Here is an 18,377-nt window from a genome sequence, read left to right on the forward strand (position 1 = left end):
CCTGAATTTCTTCTTTTTGTAATATAACTTCCTACAATAAAAATTGATTGGATAAAAAAAAAAAAGAAGGAAATGTGAGATCTATTTCAAAGAAGGAAGGAAATTTCAATATCACTTCTATAGGAAAGAGAAACTTAATGGTATCCCCAGTACAATTCAATTTATCATAAATTAATGATTTCCCTTGGGATATGTGGACAAGTGAAATAAAGAAAGATAAGGGTTTGTTAGATTTATTAACAAAACAATTAGAGGAAGCAGAAATTATATTCCGGCATGAACAAGGTAAACTGGATGATATTGAGCACGAATGGAACACAATGTCAGGTAAAACTTGGTGTAACAGTTTTTGAAAATCAGTACATACCTGGTCACAGCCTTCTGTGAAGACAGCAGTAGGGAATATTTTATTTATTCCTATTATAACCATATTTTTATTAGTTTTGGTTTGCATTATCTATCAAGTTATTGTGATGTGCAAAAGATATATAAGAATATAAAAATAGAGATGAAGAAAGAAGATAATATCCTAGAAATGCTAAGATGCAAACACATGACTCTTTAACAAAAAGCTTCATGTTGGTTGGTTGCCAATCAAGGTGTTGGGCCAGGATCTTCAAAAGAATGAATGTGATACGAATGGTGAGAGAATGAATTATGATTTTCAGGGATTTCTCAAAAATTAATTTCTGGGGGGATTGTAAAATAATAAGGATTCATGAATATTTTTAATGAATCTTACATCTAAGCCATTATGGTTTGAATGTACAGGGTTAAATTTTAGAGTACGAATGGATTTTGAAGAAGCTGGCCAACCTCCTGTTGGTAATTATTCAGTTCAAAATTCAATTATTTGAGGACCCCTTGATTATCTGCTGTATATATTATACCCCTGTGTGAGATCTTTGATGCACAACAAGTTCTGATTTCTGAAAAAAAAAATTCCCACATACTGAACATGAAAATGGCTTCTCCCCTGTGTGAATTTTCTGATGTCTGACAAGGACTGATTTCTGAATAAAACATTTCCCACATTCTGAACATGAAAATGGCTTCTCCCCTGTGTGAATTCTTTGATGCTCAACAAGATGTGATTTCTGAATAAAACATTTTCCACATTCTGAACATGAAAATGGCTTCTCCCCTCTGTGAATTTTCTTATGTCTAACAAGGACTGATTTCTGAATAAAACATTTCCCACACTCTGAACATGAAAATGGCTTCTCCCCTGTGTGATTTTTCTGACGCGAAACAAGATGTGATCTAAAACTAAAACACTTCCCGCACTCTGAGCATGAAAATGGCTTCTCCCCTGTGTGAATTTTCTGATGTCTAACGAGGACTGATTTCTGAATAAAACATTTCCCACACTCTGAACATGAAAATGGCTTCTCGCCTGTGTGATTTTTCTGATGAGAAACAAGATGTGATCTCTGACTAAAACACTTCCCGCACTCTGAACATGAAAATGGCTTCTCCCCTGTGTGATTTTTCTGATGCGAAACAAGATGTGATCTCTGACTAAAACACTTCCCGCACTCTGAACATGAAAATGGCTTCTCCCCTGTGTGATTTTTCTGATGCGAAACAAGATGTGATCTCTGACTAAAACACTTCCCACACTCTGAACATGAAAATGGCTTCTCTCCTGTGTGAGATCTTTGATGCCAAACAAGTTCTGATTTCCGAATAAAACATTTCCCACACTCTGAACATGAAAATGGCTTCTCCCCTGTGTGAATTTTCTGATGTCTAACAAGGTCTGATTTCTGAGTAAAACATTTCCCACATTCTGAACATAAAAATGGCTTCTCACCAGTGTGAATTTTCTGATGCGAAACAAGATGTGATCTCTGACTAAAACACTTCCCGCACTCTGAACATGAAAATGGCTTCTCCCCTGTATGAGTACTTTGATGTGTAACAAGATGTGATTTCTGATTAAAACATTTCCCACATTCTGAACAAGAAAATGGCTTCTCTCCAGTGTGAATTTTTTGAAGATTGGAATTTTGGACTTGTTTGAAAAGAACAGGTGATAGATCTTTCCTAGGAAGGACTGGAGGTATATCTGGGACAACAGCATGCTCTTCATATGTAGCCTGTGTGATACTTTGATCATCTGTTTTAACTTCTGAAGATATTACAGGTATATCTGAACTCCCGCTACAGTCATCTGCTAAAAATAAACACAATGTTATTATTATTTAATATTATTTTGAAAATATATTTTTTCAACCATAACATCAGAAATTAAATTAGGAAAAAATGTATTCTGAATCTGTTTTCCAATTTCGAGATCTAAGAGTTACATCATCGTTAATTCGGACCTCCCATTCCTGTCTCAAAGATATCTCTCCAGTAGCAACAGTTCTCTTAAATGTCAAACAGTAAATAATCTGAGTGACTATCACAATGTTACTGCGGGATAACAAGGGACAGGGGGCTCCTATACTGTCGCTCATGCTAGGAGACCTTAGGCTATCTCTAACCTCTGAATTACCCCTGAAGGTGGAGATGCCAGAGTCTTGTGCCTTTATATTCTCCTGACCAGATCTAATCTGTTATCCCCCAGTGAAGGAAGGGGCAGGAGTATAATGACAACAGATTAAGACAGATGGAAAAAAAAAAATTCAGACACACTGCAAACTCACAGAAATAAACAGTGAGAGACTAAGGAGAAAAGCAGGAGCAAGAAGGCAACAACAAAAAGACAACAAGGCTTAACACCACAACAGCTCATAGTAATAATGCACAACAACTATCCGTAAGTCTGGATCACAACACCTCACCAGACCAGTATAGGTAAACTATAAATGGTATTAATGAAATAGTCCAGCCAGCATATACAAGATGGGAGCAAATGATACTGGCTCCCCTACAGCATGTAATCAAAGACATTAACAAGCAGCCCAGCAGAGATTAACTCTTGCTAGCCTACTTAAGTCTGTAGTTCGACGCCTGCGTCTCCCTGCGCTGCAACACAGACATCAGAGAAGTTAGCAGGCAGAGTGTAGTTTCAACAGATCCTGACGCCGCCATAACAGTTCGCAAAACCTGGAAAATCTCCTGTTACATTGATCCACAACATAGACAATTTCAAAGAGGTTGTTTTTTCAAAGACAAAAATAAAATAGTTAAAGCCACATGCAATAAATAATTATTAGTTCCTATGTGACAATTCACCTGTATCCGATCCATTCCCCAGTTCCTGCTGCTGCGCGACTGATCAAGGAGGAGTAGTGACCATAAAAAGCACATCTGGCATTTTTATCAATTTTTCTCTTTACAGCATTTACTGATTGTTGTAATTAGTGATGAGCGAGTGTATTCGTTACTATTCGCAGAATAGTATGGTACATGAGGAGCAGGAGGAGGGGAGATAGGAAGTGGCATATGATGAGGCGGAAACACTGGTAGAAGTTGGGCTCACTATTCTTGGCATGTGTAGAATGTGTGATGTTACAGTTTGCGACTCTATCCCAGCCTCCACCAGGTTCACTCAGTGTGCCATGACAGATATTTATCATCCCTGTCCACAACAACTTGTCTACGTGTTTGTTGTTAGGTGGACGTTCCCGGTTACGGCGTTGGTCATAGCACAGTTGAGATTGTTTAAACACGTACTTGTGTAACGATGGGAAGGCACACCGGGCAAAATAGTGGGGGCTGGGAACACTGTAACGTTGGGCAACCACAGCCTAGAGATCACGGAAACACTGTGTTCCCACAAACCTAAAAGGCAACATCTCCATGGCTAGATATTTGGCAATGTGTGAGATTAGGTTTTGTACCTGTGGGTGCGTGGCTGGGTATTTACGCTTCGTTTCCAAGTTCTCAGGCACGTACAACTGGACACTTCGCTGGGACAAGGAAGTGTATGTGGTTGATGTTTGCTGTGTCTGTTCAATCACAGCTTGTCCGCAGGATGTATGAGTGCCTGCATCCTGTACAGCAGATTGTGAAGGACGTAGCACAGGTGACATGGCAGTGGTTTGACCCGCAGACACAAATTTAGTATCCTGGTGTTCTGCCCACCTACTGTCTGTCTGCAGTTTCCAACATCATTTCTGCTCATTATTTGAAACTTCACTTTCCAAAACTGAACTACTTCTATTCCCTCCATCTTCTAACCTCCCCTCTCTGTGTGTGGTACCACGATAACTCCTAGGCAGCAGACTCGCTGTCTGGGGGTTATGCTCGAAACTGATCTCTCCTTCACCTCCTACATACAATCTCTTGGCCGCTCCTGTCGCTTGCACCTCAAGAACATCTCTAAAATCTGCTCCTTTCTTAAAACTACAAAAAATCCATACCGTGGCCCTGATCCACTCCTGCCTTGACTACTGCAATTCTCTATTAATCGGTCTTCCCCCAACTAGACTCTCTCCTCTACAGTACATCGTTCATGCTGCAGCCAGGGTCACCTACCTGGCTAACCGTTACTCGGATGCTTCTGCTCTGTGCCAGTCATTGCACTGGCTGTCCATATATCACAGGATCCAATTCAAATTGCTTGTTCTCACCCACAATGCTCTCCACAGTGCGGCACCCCCCCCTACAACTCCACCCTCATCTCTGTCTATCACCCTACCCGTTCTCTATGCTCCGCAAACAATTTTTGACTAACATCCACACTAATCCAAACCTCACACTACCAGATCCAAGACTTCTCCTGAATTGCACCAATCCTCTGGAATGCTCTGACCCAAGAAACCAGGACGAACCACAACTTACTCAGCTTCAGACGTTTTCTAAAAACACAGCTTTTTAGGGTGGCCTATCACACTCCTAATTGAATTAAATTCACATAGTCCATCCACGACTTCTCACAACATAACTCTCCATCAAACTCCACCCAAAAGCATCTCAAAGATTGGCTGACTGGTTCAGGCAACCTTTATCTATCATCCATTTCTTTGAGATGGATGGATTGTCATTGGAAATGAGCACCTGTACCTTGTCTTCCCCACCACCTCATTGTAGATTTAAGCTCTCATCAGCAGGGTTGTCTTTTTTTGCTATAATTATTGTATTTTCCATAACTGTTACTTGCTTAGATATGTGCCTCTGAATTGTAAAGCGCTGCGGAATATGTTGGCGCTATAAACAAAAAGATTATTATTATTGGCTTGGCTGCCATGTGGTTCTGCATACTGGTGGTGCTCAGGTTGCCTTTGCCCTGGCCTGTGCTCAACTTGGATGGCAGATTCTACAGATAACAATATTTTTCTCTGAAGGACTTTCAGAAAAAAAACTTCCAGACAGCGGCTGAAGGCCTCCTTGCCCTGACTTGGTCCACAGTGGGGATGCACTTCGGAACAGTTGACCAAGTTCTCACTCTGGGCAAACCACTACCCCTTGGTGCCTGTGTTGGTGGACATATCCATCTTCCTTTGTGTTGCTATGCTGGGTATGCATGTCAACGGTCCAGGTTGGATCAGTGGACTCATCATCGACCACCTCGTCTTCCATCTCATCCTCCTTCCCAGTTGAGTTTGTAGGCGGACTTGATGGAAACTGTGTCTCATCATCAGCAGCCTCCACCTCTGGAGACAGTAAATCAAGTTCCTCAAAGTGGCTTTCTTCTGGCCGTAGGTCCTCAAATACTTGTGCATCAACACACGCCACCTCCTCCCGTGACTCTTCAATGCTGCACGGTGAGAGGCCAGAGCCAACCAAAGCATATGTACAAAACAGATCCTCAGAGTGGCCAAGCTAGGGGTCATAAGTCTCCTGTGACTGATGATGGGGGGAGGAAGGAGAACCAGGTTGAAGATTAGATGGGCCACCCTTCTGTGTATCCACAGTAGACTGTGTGGTCATGGAAGATTTGTTGCTACTTGAAAAATGCAAAGAAACCTTGTTGTCTGCCATCCAAGACAGAATCTGCTCTCGCTATTCTGGCTTACACACGTTTACGTTCCAGACCGGAAATTTTGAGGAGGATGGTAAAGCCCAGTGCCATAATGGGCACATTGTAAACTGCTATGGAATATGTATTCCATCATCTGAGTCTCAATGGGGGAGGGACTGCCCAAATGTATAAGTGAGCACAGTCCCTCCCAAATGTATGTTAGTGGGCCACCTCAGCTTTCCTGACACCTGCAGGCCCTCTGAAAACTTGAATTGAGGGCCGCTAAATGAAATGAAGGAGGAGGAGGGTAAAGCCCAACGCTACAATGAGCACATTGTAAACTGCTATGGAATATGTATTCCATCATCTGAGTCTCAATGAGGGAAGGACCGCGCAAATGTATAAGTAACAGGAGTCCCTCCAAAACGTACAGTACAGACCAAACGTTTGGACATACTTTCTCATTCAAAGCGTTTTCTTTTTTTCAAGACTCTGAAAATTGTAGATTGGATAGGACAATGACCCCAAACACACCTCCAGGCTGTTTAAGGGCTATTTGACTAAGAAGGAGAGTGATGGGGTGCTACGCCAGATGATCTGGCCTCCACAGTCACTAGACCTGAACCAAATCGAGATGAAGGCAAAAGGGCCAACAAGTGCTAAGCATCTCTGGGAACTCCTTCAAGACTGTTGGAAGACCATTTCCGGTGACTACCTCTTGAAGCTCATCAAGAGGATGCCAAGAGTGTGCAAAGCAGTAATCAAAGCAAAAGGTGGCTACTTTGAAGAACCTAGAATATAAGACATATTTTCAGTTGTTTCACACTTTTTTGCTAAGTATTTCATTCCACATGTTAATTCAGAGTTTTGATGCCTTCAATGTGATCTACAATTTTCATGAAAACTCTTTGAATGAGGTGTGTCCAAACTTTTGGTCTGTACTGTATGTTACAGGACCACTTGAGGCCTCTCAAGTGAATAATCAAGATACCAATGGGCACGTTCTAGCTGGCCTTGTAAAGTAGTGGGGATCAGCTAACTAGAAATTATGTATGACAGAGGCACCTACAAAATTTATAAGTCAGGCCCCTCCCAATTATAAAAGTAAAAAAAAGTCAAAAACACTACATGTGAACAAAAGTTAAAAGGGACTTTTTTTCTCTGGTTTATTTAGCGTTATATACAATTGATTATGCAGGAAAAAGTTTCTTAATGTTTCTGGCCTGTAAAATACAATTTAGGTTAGGTGTGGTAAGTGTTCATGTGCATCTGTAAGTGGTGTAATACTGTGACATCCTTATTCCCAGAATCCATATGTGAGTCAGAAATGTATGCAGGCATATCCTCCAGGCTCTCCCCATTCAGTTTCGTCACTTTCCCATCCATTTCATGCTTTTCCTCAGGCCCCCAGACCTCTTTGTTGGGTCCAGCAGAAAATTATTCGCATTTCCCATTGACGTGCACTTGCACGTGTATTCAGAACGAATACACGAATATTACAAAGTACTCGTTACGATTATAGCGATTACGAATATTACAGTACTCGCTCATCTCTAGTTGTAATTCATTTTATATTTTCAGCTTGAGAAGAGTAACAATACAGCAGTGATGGTGAACTTAATAACTCTTCAGCATCCCGCAATCGCATCACAGGGCGCAGACAGGAGTTGGTATTGTGGCGCCCCAGGACCTGGTCGCCACAACAGCATTGCCCTTCTAAAGGGTTAATGCTGAGCCTGGAGGTAATTGGGAGGTCCATTGGCCAGCAAGTTTAACATCCAACGCAGTTCTCCCTCCGGCCAGCAGGGGGAGCTCTGAACCTGGAATTCCAGGGAGCATTCCTCAAGTCTGACCTGAGGGAGGAAGTAGCAGTCAGTCTGTAGAGAGAAGTGAGAGCGAGCAGACGCAGAGTGTGCTGTCCTGTGGATCTGGGGCCTGGAGCTGGAGCAGCTTGGCCCAGGGAAGCAGGAGTAGCAGAGAGGCAGAGAAGAGACTCGGACATCGGAGTCTGTGGCCACCAGGGCTTAAAATATTCCCTGGTAGCCGAATCCGAAGGGCAGGAGAGCTGCAAGCACCTGGCCCATAAACAGCCCGAAGGTACAGCTGCAGCATCAGGGCCCAGTGAGGACTCCAGCAGAGAAGCACCAGAGAGGGCCTGCGCAGCCTACCACAGAGGGAAAGGGACGTACCACCAGTCCCAGCAGCAAGAGGGCCATTGCTAGATCCAGAGAGCAGGGTCCTATCGTAGTAAAGAAAAGAACAGGAGTAGGCCTCATACTCAGCTGGCCAGAAAGATCACCCCAAGTACTTCCAGGCCGACCGGATCCCCTTCACCACCTGTGACGGTCTCCCAGGACTGGACTGTTCTTAAAGTAAAAGAGGAGAAGGTAAAGAGACTGTTGTTTGTGACTGGTTCTTCCATTGCCTGTCGGCCCTGCACCGTGTTATCCACACAACACCATAGCCCTGGGTTGGGCGAGTCAGTATGTGCGAGTTCCATTTTGGTGATGCTGTCAAAAATGGACATGCAAGTTTAAAAAGCTAAGGGGTACTTTGCACGCTGCAACATCGCTAGCCGATGCTAGCGATGCTGAGCGCGATAGTACCCGCCCCCGTCGCACATGTGATATCTTGTGATAGCTGCCGTAGCGAACATTATCGCTACGGCAGCTTCACACGCACTTACCTGCCCTGCGACGTCGCTCTGGCCGGCGACCCGCCTCATTCCTAAGGGGGCGGGTCGTGCGGCGTCACAGCGACGTCACACGGCAGGCGGCCAATAGAAGCAGAGGGGCAGAGATGAGCGGGACGTAAACATCCCGCCCACCTCCTTCCCTCCGCATTGCCGGCGGGAGCAGCGGGACGCAGGTAAGATCTGTTCATCGTTCCCGGGGTGTCACACACTGCGATATGTGCTGCCTCGGGAACATTGAACAATCCCTCCCACTCCAGGAAGTGGATGTTCGCCGCCCACATCAAGGTCGTATGGAAGGGTAAGTACGTGTGACTGCAATTAATCGTTTGTGCGACACGGTCAACAAATTGAACGTGTCGCACATACGATGGGGGCGTGTCACATCGCATACAATATCGTATGCAGAATTGAAAGGTGGAAAGCAGGCTTAAGGATCATTGCCATTTGTGCCCTGGCGTCGGAATACCGGGAGGTGCGCCCGGATCTCTTGTTTTGTTGTGGACTCCTTGCAGACTTTAAGGATTTATATTCATGTTTGGTGCTTTATCTTTGTGGTTCCAATAAAGCCCTTTGGATTGTCCCTCAGCCTGGTGTCCCGTACTGCTCTGTTGCATACCCCGTCACAGTAAAGACACGGTGGCATCAAACCCTTGTTCTAGCCAAGCTCTGCCTATTTTGGCAAAGCTGGTTAAAATTGGCGTGAACACACACACCAGCCTGTCTCCTTTTCAGCTTTAGACTTCTGCAATTAAGAGACCTTAAGAGTCCTATAATTGGCATATAAACACTGAGGCCCTTAGGAGAATGGGGGCCCTATGAAATTGCCCAATTTGCTCTCCCGTTCCCCTAATGCCAGTCCTTCATGCCAGCCTGTGTCCTGTTCAGTTTAGACTCCTCCAATTAAGAGACCTTTGGTTACGTCATGTCACTTGACTTTGAAGTCATCAAAGGTCCTTAAACAATTAAAATCAGAATACAAATGATGGGGACCCTAAGAGTGGGGTTCCTGAGAAGTTGCACAGTTTAACTCCTCTGAATGCTGGCCCTGACTGTAACTAGGGCTTATTTTTAATCCCAAAAAATCATGCTATGGCTTATTTACGTGGTAGGTCATTTTCAGGAAACAGGGTATTCATGAACCCTCTGCAGGTTTTTGAGTTGCCTACATAACATAGAGAAGACACTAGAAACAAACAGCAGAAGAAGCAGAAGCAAAGAAAACACAGCTGAAAAAACAGAACAAAAAGCCTAAAAATGTAAACACAAAATGAGTGCAGAAAGTACATGAGTAGATATCTCTTACTGGATAGAGCTGGAGGAAACACATCCTGAGGAACATCGGGGTCTTCTTGTTTACAGTCCTGTGGCAGAAGAGGACGGGGACATCTCTCTGGTGTTGTCCTCTTACTGGATAGAACTGGAGGAGACACATACAGGGACTGAATTCATTCCTTACATACAGATAATTATAGGCCGTGTGTATTTAGTCCTGTCTATTACCTGGTGATGTGAGGGGTCGGGGAACCTCCATCATGGCGTCCTTGTACAGATCTTTGTGTCCTTCTAAATACTCCCACTCCTCCATGGAGAAATAGACAGTGACGTCCTGACACCTTATAGGAACCTGACACATACAATGATACTGTCACCCCCGATCCCTTCATAGCGTTACTGTATAATGTCCCAGCATTCCCAGCAGTGTCACCTCTCCAGTCAGCAGCTCAATCATCTTGTAGGTGAGTTCTAGGATCTTCTGGTCATTGATGTCCTCATGTATCGGGAGGTGAGGTGGAGGCCCCGTGATTGGGCTCAGGGGTCTTCCCTCAGACACAGGGGCCTGACAGCGCTCACTAGAGGCCTTCTTCACTACTGTGTAATCCTGGTTATGGAGAGACACAGTAATAAATCTCACTCCAGACATTTCCAGAGTCCTCACCTCTCCAGTTCTGTCCATCTGTTATCCCCATAGATAAGAATGATGTAATGTGACGTCATCAGAATCTCTCACCTCTCCAGTAAGCCGGAAGAGGATCTCTAGGGTGAGGTGTAATATCCTCTCCGCCATCTTGTCCCTGTCCATATCCATCCTTCATGGGGCAATCAGGAGAATTCTCTTCTATAGAGGATCTCCACTGAGAGGATCCGATATTATAAGGACCTGAATGGGAAGGATATTGGCCGATATATAAAATACTGCAGATAATAACACAGATAAGATATCACTTGGGTAGGAAAAAAATGTCTACATCAAATGTGCTATGTAAGTAGTAAAACCGACCGATAAAAGTAGAACATTAATTTAATAGCAATATAAATACAATGAAAAGTGATCAATTATCCATATTGCACCTAGAATGGGATGAATGAAAATGTCGGCTCACCAAGAAAAAAACAATTCCTCACTCAACTAAATTGACGCAAAAAGAATAATGTTACCGGTGTCAGAAAATGGCGACACAAACTGATAGAACAGCGAGGAACCTGACACCGACACAGATCTGTGTGAGAGCCCATCCAGTATCGCTACTTGCCAACTGTAATTGTTTGGGGTGTGTTTTTAGGGGGGTGACTGAGGTGTCTGCTTTCTTTTTGGGGTGCCTGCTTTCTTTGATAAAATTCCTGCTGTATTTTTTTAACTTTTTTAGTTGCTTGGACATTTACTTATGGAGCCGCAAGTAGGGTTTATTTTTGAAGTAGGGCTGTTATATCTTTTGCATTTAATCTACATTCTTTATTGTTTGATTTGCTGTACACGTTTCTTTACTAGGTTGTACTTTAGCTCCCTCTAGTGACCAAACTTTATCAGAACCAGCATTGTTGTTCATGCCTCTATTCTCCTCCCCTTTGCGGTGCATTCTAGGTCGGAAGTCTCCATTTTGTAATTACTCACATACTAAGGATATTCTCCATTTTATCCTCTTTGTGATAGCATCGCTGGTAAGGAAATCTATGTTTGTTGCCATCTGCAGATCTGGATTCTCTCTGCATTTACTAAGTTAGATTCAAGCTGCTTGTACATTTGTATTATACACGTGCTGGTTGTACATATCTCATTGTTCCTAGTTTCACCAAACACATTTATCTACTTACATAATCACCAGTTTTGTCCGTTCTCCTATTCCATCATGCACCGCGCCACTGTCAGTTGCGCAGGCGCAGTTCGAACAGCACCTGTGCAAGTTACACACATCCCCCGCAGATCCGCCCCCCCCCGCACATTACACAAGCGGCTCCCCTCCCGTCCCCTCCCCCATTACACACGCGGCTCCCCGCCCCCCGCACATTATACCCGTGGCTCCGCCCCCCGCACAATACAACCACAGCTCCGCCCCCCGCACATTATACCCACGGCTCCACTCCCGCACATTATACCGGCAGCTCCGCCCCCCGCACATTATACCCGCAACTCTGCCCCCCGCGGCTCCAACCCCCGCACATTACAACCTCAGCTTCACCCCCCGCACAATATATCCGCCCGGCTTTCGAAGCGGAGGTGTTTCAAGAGTTCTGCCAGTTGTACAGCTGCAAGAAGATTCGGACCACGCCGTACCATGCGCAGACCAATGGTATGTGTGAGAAGATGAACCACTTGGTCCTGAACCTCCTCAAGACACTACCGTTAGAAGAGCGGAACCTGTGGCCAGAAAAGCTACCTGACCTGGTGGACATGTACAATAACATTCCCAGTAGCTCTACCAAATGCACACCAACGTATCTGATGAGAGCCCGACCAGGCCGGTTGCCGGTGGACCTGGAAATGGACTTGGAAGCTCCAGAGGCCCTTCCTTTGACTGCTGACTGGGACAACCGGCGGAGGGCGCAGTACCGAGAGGTCCAGGAGTACGTAGAAAAGAACTTGTGTCGGAGCCGGGAACAGCAAGAACAGTGCTTCAACCGACGGGCTCCAGCTGGTCCCTTTAAACCTGGGGATGTAGTGCTAAAACGGAAGAGAAGAACTCATAAGCTTGATGATCAGTGGGAGAAAACTCCGTATGTCATACAACCCACTGCATGGGAGAATGAAAAGGCCTACCAGATTAGTCGTGACCAGGGGAAAACTTCGGCTACGGTTTCCAGAGACCATCTGAAGAGGTGCCCACCTCCATTGAGAATAACAGCTGAAGTCCCGGCCCCCAGATCGACCGAGGAGAAAGAAAAAGGGGTGATTCACACAATGATGGGTGACTTCCCAGCGGACTGGCCTACGCAGAACGGCGCGGTGATTATTCCGGTGATAATGTTCCCACAACCCGTGGAGGAAAAGGAAACGGAAGTAACCGCTAGTGAACCAGTGCCCAGGGCTGCACCTGTACCTAGTCCCCTTAGGTCTCCACCTGCCCCACACGATATACGAGAAGAGGAACCGGTTGTCTCCTCTGTCCCCTCGCTTGTAACTACTGACATTGGGCCCTGAAGGTCCACACGTCCCAACCTAGGCAGGGCCCCGCTTAGGTACAGGGAAACTGCCATTTAGGGGTGCAACCTGGTGATGTGTAAATATGTGAATGAATGAAAAACTAATCAACCGATCATTACCTGATTCCGTCCGAAGAAAAGAAGAAGAGCCGTCCCCGTTGGGACTGGAGTTGTCCCTGTTCAGTTAACCCCCATCCATACCCACATGAGAAACTACTCATGAACAAGCCCGAGAACTTGCAGGGCACCCACGAACTTGTGGGCTTGTAAATATGTTGTGGGATGAAAATCGTTGCCGCCTCCGGAGGCTGATTTGGATGGGCCTGGAGGAAAGTGATGGCCCAGGCCCGCCACTACCATAACCGGTGGCGATCCTCCGGGGGTCAGGGGTCCCCCTTGGACGTGGGGTCCCCTGAAGTGACAGCCTGGTGCGAGTTACCGTACCCGTTCCCGCTCGGGCAGCCTGAACCTGGACTGGGGTAAAGGGGTGCTGCCCACTTCTTAGGGGCAGCATCAGGGCTAGGTTGCTTGGGTGGGAGAGCGGAAGACATCCGTCCTTCCGTCTGTATTAAAAATGTTATTTATGTGCAACTTTTGAAGTGTTCTAACAAATATGCATATGTTCAAATGTTTTACCCCCTTTTTACAGTTGAAAAGAAAAATAAAACCGGTGATGGACGGGCAGCCCACGGACGGTCTGCATTTTACCAAGGGGGAATGTTGCGCCCTGGACTAGCCAGGTCGTCACAGGTAAGAACACACATACACCCCATCCCCCAGACAGCAAGATTAGCCAAACACAAATCCTTGTTGCCTCCCTCCAGGGTCTGATGTCCACACCAGGTGGGGCGGAGCCAGGCGGTTGGCCCCGCCTACTGAGGAGTTCACAGGCCTGGAGGCAGGAAAAGAGAGTTCAGTTTTGGAGGTGAAAGGGAGAGGAGTAAAGTGGAGAGTGTCAGGGTGTGTGGCCCAGGCACTGACAGCAAGGTTGGCAGATGGTGGTGACCGTCTGCAGGAGAGGCGAATCAACGCGGAACCGTAGGACCGGCGTCGGGCGGTGGCCCACCGGTACCGAACCGGGGAGCGAAGTGAAGCCAGCACACACAGGCAGGGCCTTCGGACCACGACCAGGCTTGGAGCCGCCGACAAAGGTCAAATCCGATAGTGACCGGAACCCCAGGGGTTCCCTAACAACCAAGTCCCGTCAGAAGGCAACCGTCCGCACCATGAGGGTATACAGCTACCGCCACAGCTAGAGACCCAAGGGCCAGCGCCTGCGGGCAAACCGGACTCCTCCAGCACCTATACACCGGGGAGTGGACTACCGTTGGGCAACCATCATAGTCAAAAATTACAAAAAGGTGCAGGGAAAGACAGCTGCCATCACCTGTCCGGGGAGAGACACTGCAGCCGGCTGCGGGACCCGTCCATCCAGCCGTTTGGTTTACCGGAGACTTTGCCTGTTTGTTACTGAGTGAGTACACCAGTGTCATCCGGCACCACGCCGCGCTGTCCCTGCAACCCTGCCTCCCCGTCACACCACCGGGCCCTGGGACCATCAACCCCTACCCACGGAGGGGGGGGAAACAACATCCCAGCTGCTCCCTACCAGCGCTCCCGGGATCCCTGTCACCAGCAGCGGTGGTGCCCATCTTCACCACAACCCGTGGGTGGCGTCACAGACTCACTTCCCAAAACAAACACCCCTTTTCACTCACGGGCGAGGAGCGCCGCTCGAGTCCCCAGATCCGGCCCACCGCTCGAGCCACCGAGCAGCAGCAGCGCCGGACCCGAGCGTTGGCGAGCGCAGCGCCCCGCCGCTCGCGACAACTGGGGTGGCACTGATGCAGTTCTAGTCACCGCTCAGTATACCGCGCGCTCGACACTGACTGAGAGCAGGTTCCAATGGTCAGCGGCTGTCAGTCAGTGCGGGGGGCAGGGTATATATGTGGTAAAAACAGACATTTCCCTTATTTTCAAACTGGTATCGCTCGACATCAGACACAATGCTGAAGTTGGTTTCTTATTCATCCAGTTTCTTATTCGAGGGTGAAGTTGGTTTATTTTTTTTTTAGTTTTTATTTTTTTGGTTTTTTTTTTACAGGTTTAAGAACAAACAATAATAAAATACAATACAGTGCGGGGCCCTGATGTGAATACACTTAAAAGCAGCAAAAAAAAGTATCAAACTGGCACAAAATGGGCATCAAAGTGATATCAAAGCTCTTTATTCACAAGGGTAACAGGAAAAAATGCAGCATACAATTTATTGTGCAGTTTTTCCTGAGTACACAGATACCTCATATGAGCTGGAAATCAAATGTTTGGGCGCACAACAGGGCTTGGAAGGGAAGGAGCGCCATTTGCCTGTAAAATTGGCTGGATTCATTAGCGAATGCCATGTCGCGTTTGGAGCTCCTGAGCTGCCTAAACAGTGGAGCTCCATCAAAAGTGATCACATTTTGGAAACTAGACCCCTCAAGGATTTTATCCAGGTACGGTATAGTGAGCATTTTGAACCCACAGGTACTTTATTGAATTTCTCACTTTTAGGTATGTGCCCACGACCAGGTGACACTCTGTCTAGGACGCAATGTCAGCTTTCGTGCAGAGATGCGAGTATTGTCCACTGGAGAACGCAGCTGCCCGGGCCCACGATCCAGGTTCAGGCTACTGAGGACTATAGCGCTATTTTCCCTTTGGACAAAACTCTCGTCTCCACAGCATAAATTGACATGTTGAGGCTCAGGAAGCCGCGCTGCAGGTCAGTTTATGCTAAGCAATAAAACAAGCACAGTGGGCAGGAGATTTCCAAAAATCCTTCCATTGCGCTTGTACTGCACAGCGCAGCATTTTGGACGCAGCGAAAAGACTCTGTGTCCAAAACGCTGCAAACACTGATCGTGGACACATAGCTGTTTTTGTTTTTTTTTAAATTATTGATAATTAAAAAAAACAAAACATGGGTTCCCCCCAAATTGGATCCCCAGCCAAGGTCAAGCTGACAGCTGGCGTCTGGTATTCCCAGGGTGGGAAGGGCCATGTTTATTTGGCCCTACCCAGCCTAAAAATAGCAGGCTGCAGTCGTCCCAGCAGCGGCGCATCCATTAGATGTACCAATCCTTTCACTTCACTTTGGCTCATCCCGTTGCCCTGGTGCAGTGGCAAACGGGGTAATAAATGGGGTTGATACCAGCTGTGTAATGTCACCTGGCATCAAGCCCTGGGGTTAGAACCGCTCTGTGCATGCAGACGATAGTTTTCAGAGGATGAGTAGGGATCGCGAGGACGGAGCAGCAGCTCATATCAGGAGACCGGGGCAGGACCGGGGAGTGACAGAGGGTGACTTAGCTGGACCTGGGGAGGACGTTTCTGTCACATCTGACATGTCACATATGACAGAAATCAGAGGAGGATGAATGCAGCATGCGGCCACCATCTTAGATGATCAGTATGGGGAGGGGGGATGGGGGGCACTTTGGCCACACCGGGGGGGGGGGGGGGGGGGGGGGGGGGGAGACCGGGGGAGGGGATTTATCTCCCATCTGACATGTCTGATCAAGCAGTGCTGGCTCCCCCCTTTCTAATATGAAAATGTGCCTGATCAAGAACCGGAGTAAACTGGTCTGGAACTGGACATAAAGGGGTTAATGATAATGACCCCAAAATAATAGAGACCCTGCACCTACCTCCTCCTGCAGAGCCGCACACTAGATATATAATACCCTGCACCTACCTCCACCTGCAGAGCCGCACACTAGATATATAATACCCTGCACCTACCTCCACCTGCAGAGCCGCACACTAGATATATAATACCCTGCACCTACCTCCACCTGCAGAGCCGCACACTAGATATATAATACCCTGCACCTACCTCCACCTGCAGAGCCGCACACTAGATATATAATACCCTGCACCTACCTCCACCTGCAGAGCCGCACACTAGATATATAATACCCTGCACCTACCTCCACCTGCAGAGCCTCACACTAGATATATAATACCCTGCACCTACCTCCACCTGCAGAGCCGCACACTAGATATATAATACCCTGCACCTACCTCCACCTGCAGAGCCGCACACTAGATATATAATACCCTGCACCTACCTCCACCTGCAGAGCCGCACACTAGATATATAATACCCTGCACCTACCTCCACCTGCAGAGCCACACACTAGATATATAATACCCTGCACCTACCTCCACCTGCAGAGCCGCACACTAGATATATAATACCCTGCACCTACCTCCACCTGCAGAGCCGCACACTAGATATATAATACCCTGCACCTACCTCCACCTGCAGAGCCGCACACTAGATATATAATACCCTGCACCTACCTCCACCTGCAGAGCCGCACACTAGATATATAATACCCTGCACCTACCTCCACCTGCAGAGCCGCACACTAGATATATGGCTGCTCTGTGCTTACAGGACCTGTGATGATGTCACATGGAGGGGAGGAGTCAGGGTCACATGATCAGCTCCTCAGTGTGTGCAGGACTCTGCTGTGCTGGTTGTCATGGTGCTGGATGAGGGGAAGTTTATGTGTGGGGTCAGGAGGGGTTTACAGTGTGGATGTAGCAGAGCCGTGTGTGTACGAGGTGTACGGAGCGGAGCCGTGTGTGTACGAGGTGTACGGAGCAGAGCCGTGTGTGTACGAGGTGTACGGAGCAGAGCCGTGTGTGTACGAGGTGGACGGAGCAGAGCCGTGTGTGTACGAGGTGTATAGAGCGGAGCCGTGTGTGTACGAGGTGTACGGAGCGGAGCCATGTGTGTATGAGGTGTACGGAGCGGAGCCGTGTGTGTACGAGGTGTACGGAGCGGAGCCGTGTGTGTATGAGGTGTACGGAGCGGAGCCGTGTGTGTACGAGGTGTACGGAGCGGAGCCGTGTGTGTACGAGGTGTGCGGAGCGGAGCCGTGTGTGAACGAGGTGTACGAAGCAGAGCCGTGTGTGTACGAGGTGTACGGAGCAGAGCCGTGTGCAGGGTCGGACTGGGGTGTCTGGGGCCTACCAGGGGGAATAACTCTAGGGGCCCACCACCCTACAACTACATGCAAATATCTATTAGCCACTATCCCCATTATAGTTTAGCGCTGACTGTAAAGCACAGGCGGCTCCTGCACATCTCCTCTGCACACACAATAACGCTGTACAATTACAGTAGTTTGCAGTAATGGGATCTTTGGTGACAAGTTATCACCGATCCACAGGTTAGGTTGGTGATAACTTATTGATCGGTGGAACCAGACCAGTGGAAACCGCACCGACCGGAAGATTGGGGAACTTTTATCCCTGACAGGACACTTATATGCCCATTATACAATGCAGCGGCAACAGGTGGGATGTGTGACCGCAGCTCCATTCATCATCTGTGGGGTGGGATGTGTGACCGCA

General features: G+C 47.2%; 1 protein-coding gene across 3 annotated transcripts in view; it reads right to left on the reverse strand.

The window, feature by feature from the left end:
• Positions 1–217: 217 nt before the first annotated feature.
• The window catches only part of LOC142312448 (uncharacterized), a 131,662-nt gene continuing 113,502 nt past the window's right edge, over positions 218–18,377 (reverse strand). The window contains exons 1-3 of one of the 3 annotated variants that reach the window (XM_075351391.1): positions 10,053–10,270; positions 9,856–9,969; positions 218–2,176 (exon numbers count right to left, since the gene is read on the reverse strand). In XM_075351391.1, the coding sequence (XP_075207506.1) occupies positions 885–2,176; positions 9,856–9,969; positions 10,053–10,185 (1,539 nt within the window). In that variant the 5' untranslated portion in view covers positions 10,186–10,270 and the 3' untranslated portion in view covers positions 218–884. Of the gene's footprint in view, positions 2,180–9,855; positions 9,970–10,052; positions 10,271–18,377 lie in introns of those variants that run through there. The other 2 variants (XM_075351390.1, XM_075351392.1) reach the window with 2 other exon arrangements.

The sequence above is a fragment of the Anomaloglossus baeobatrachus genome, chromosome 5 (assembly GCF_048569485.1).
Source record: "Anomaloglossus baeobatrachus isolate aAnoBae1 chromosome 5, aAnoBae1.hap1, whole genome shotgun sequence".
Classification (NCBI taxonomy): Eukaryota; Metazoa; Chordata; class Amphibia; order Anura; family Aromobatidae; genus Anomaloglossus; species Anomaloglossus baeobatrachus.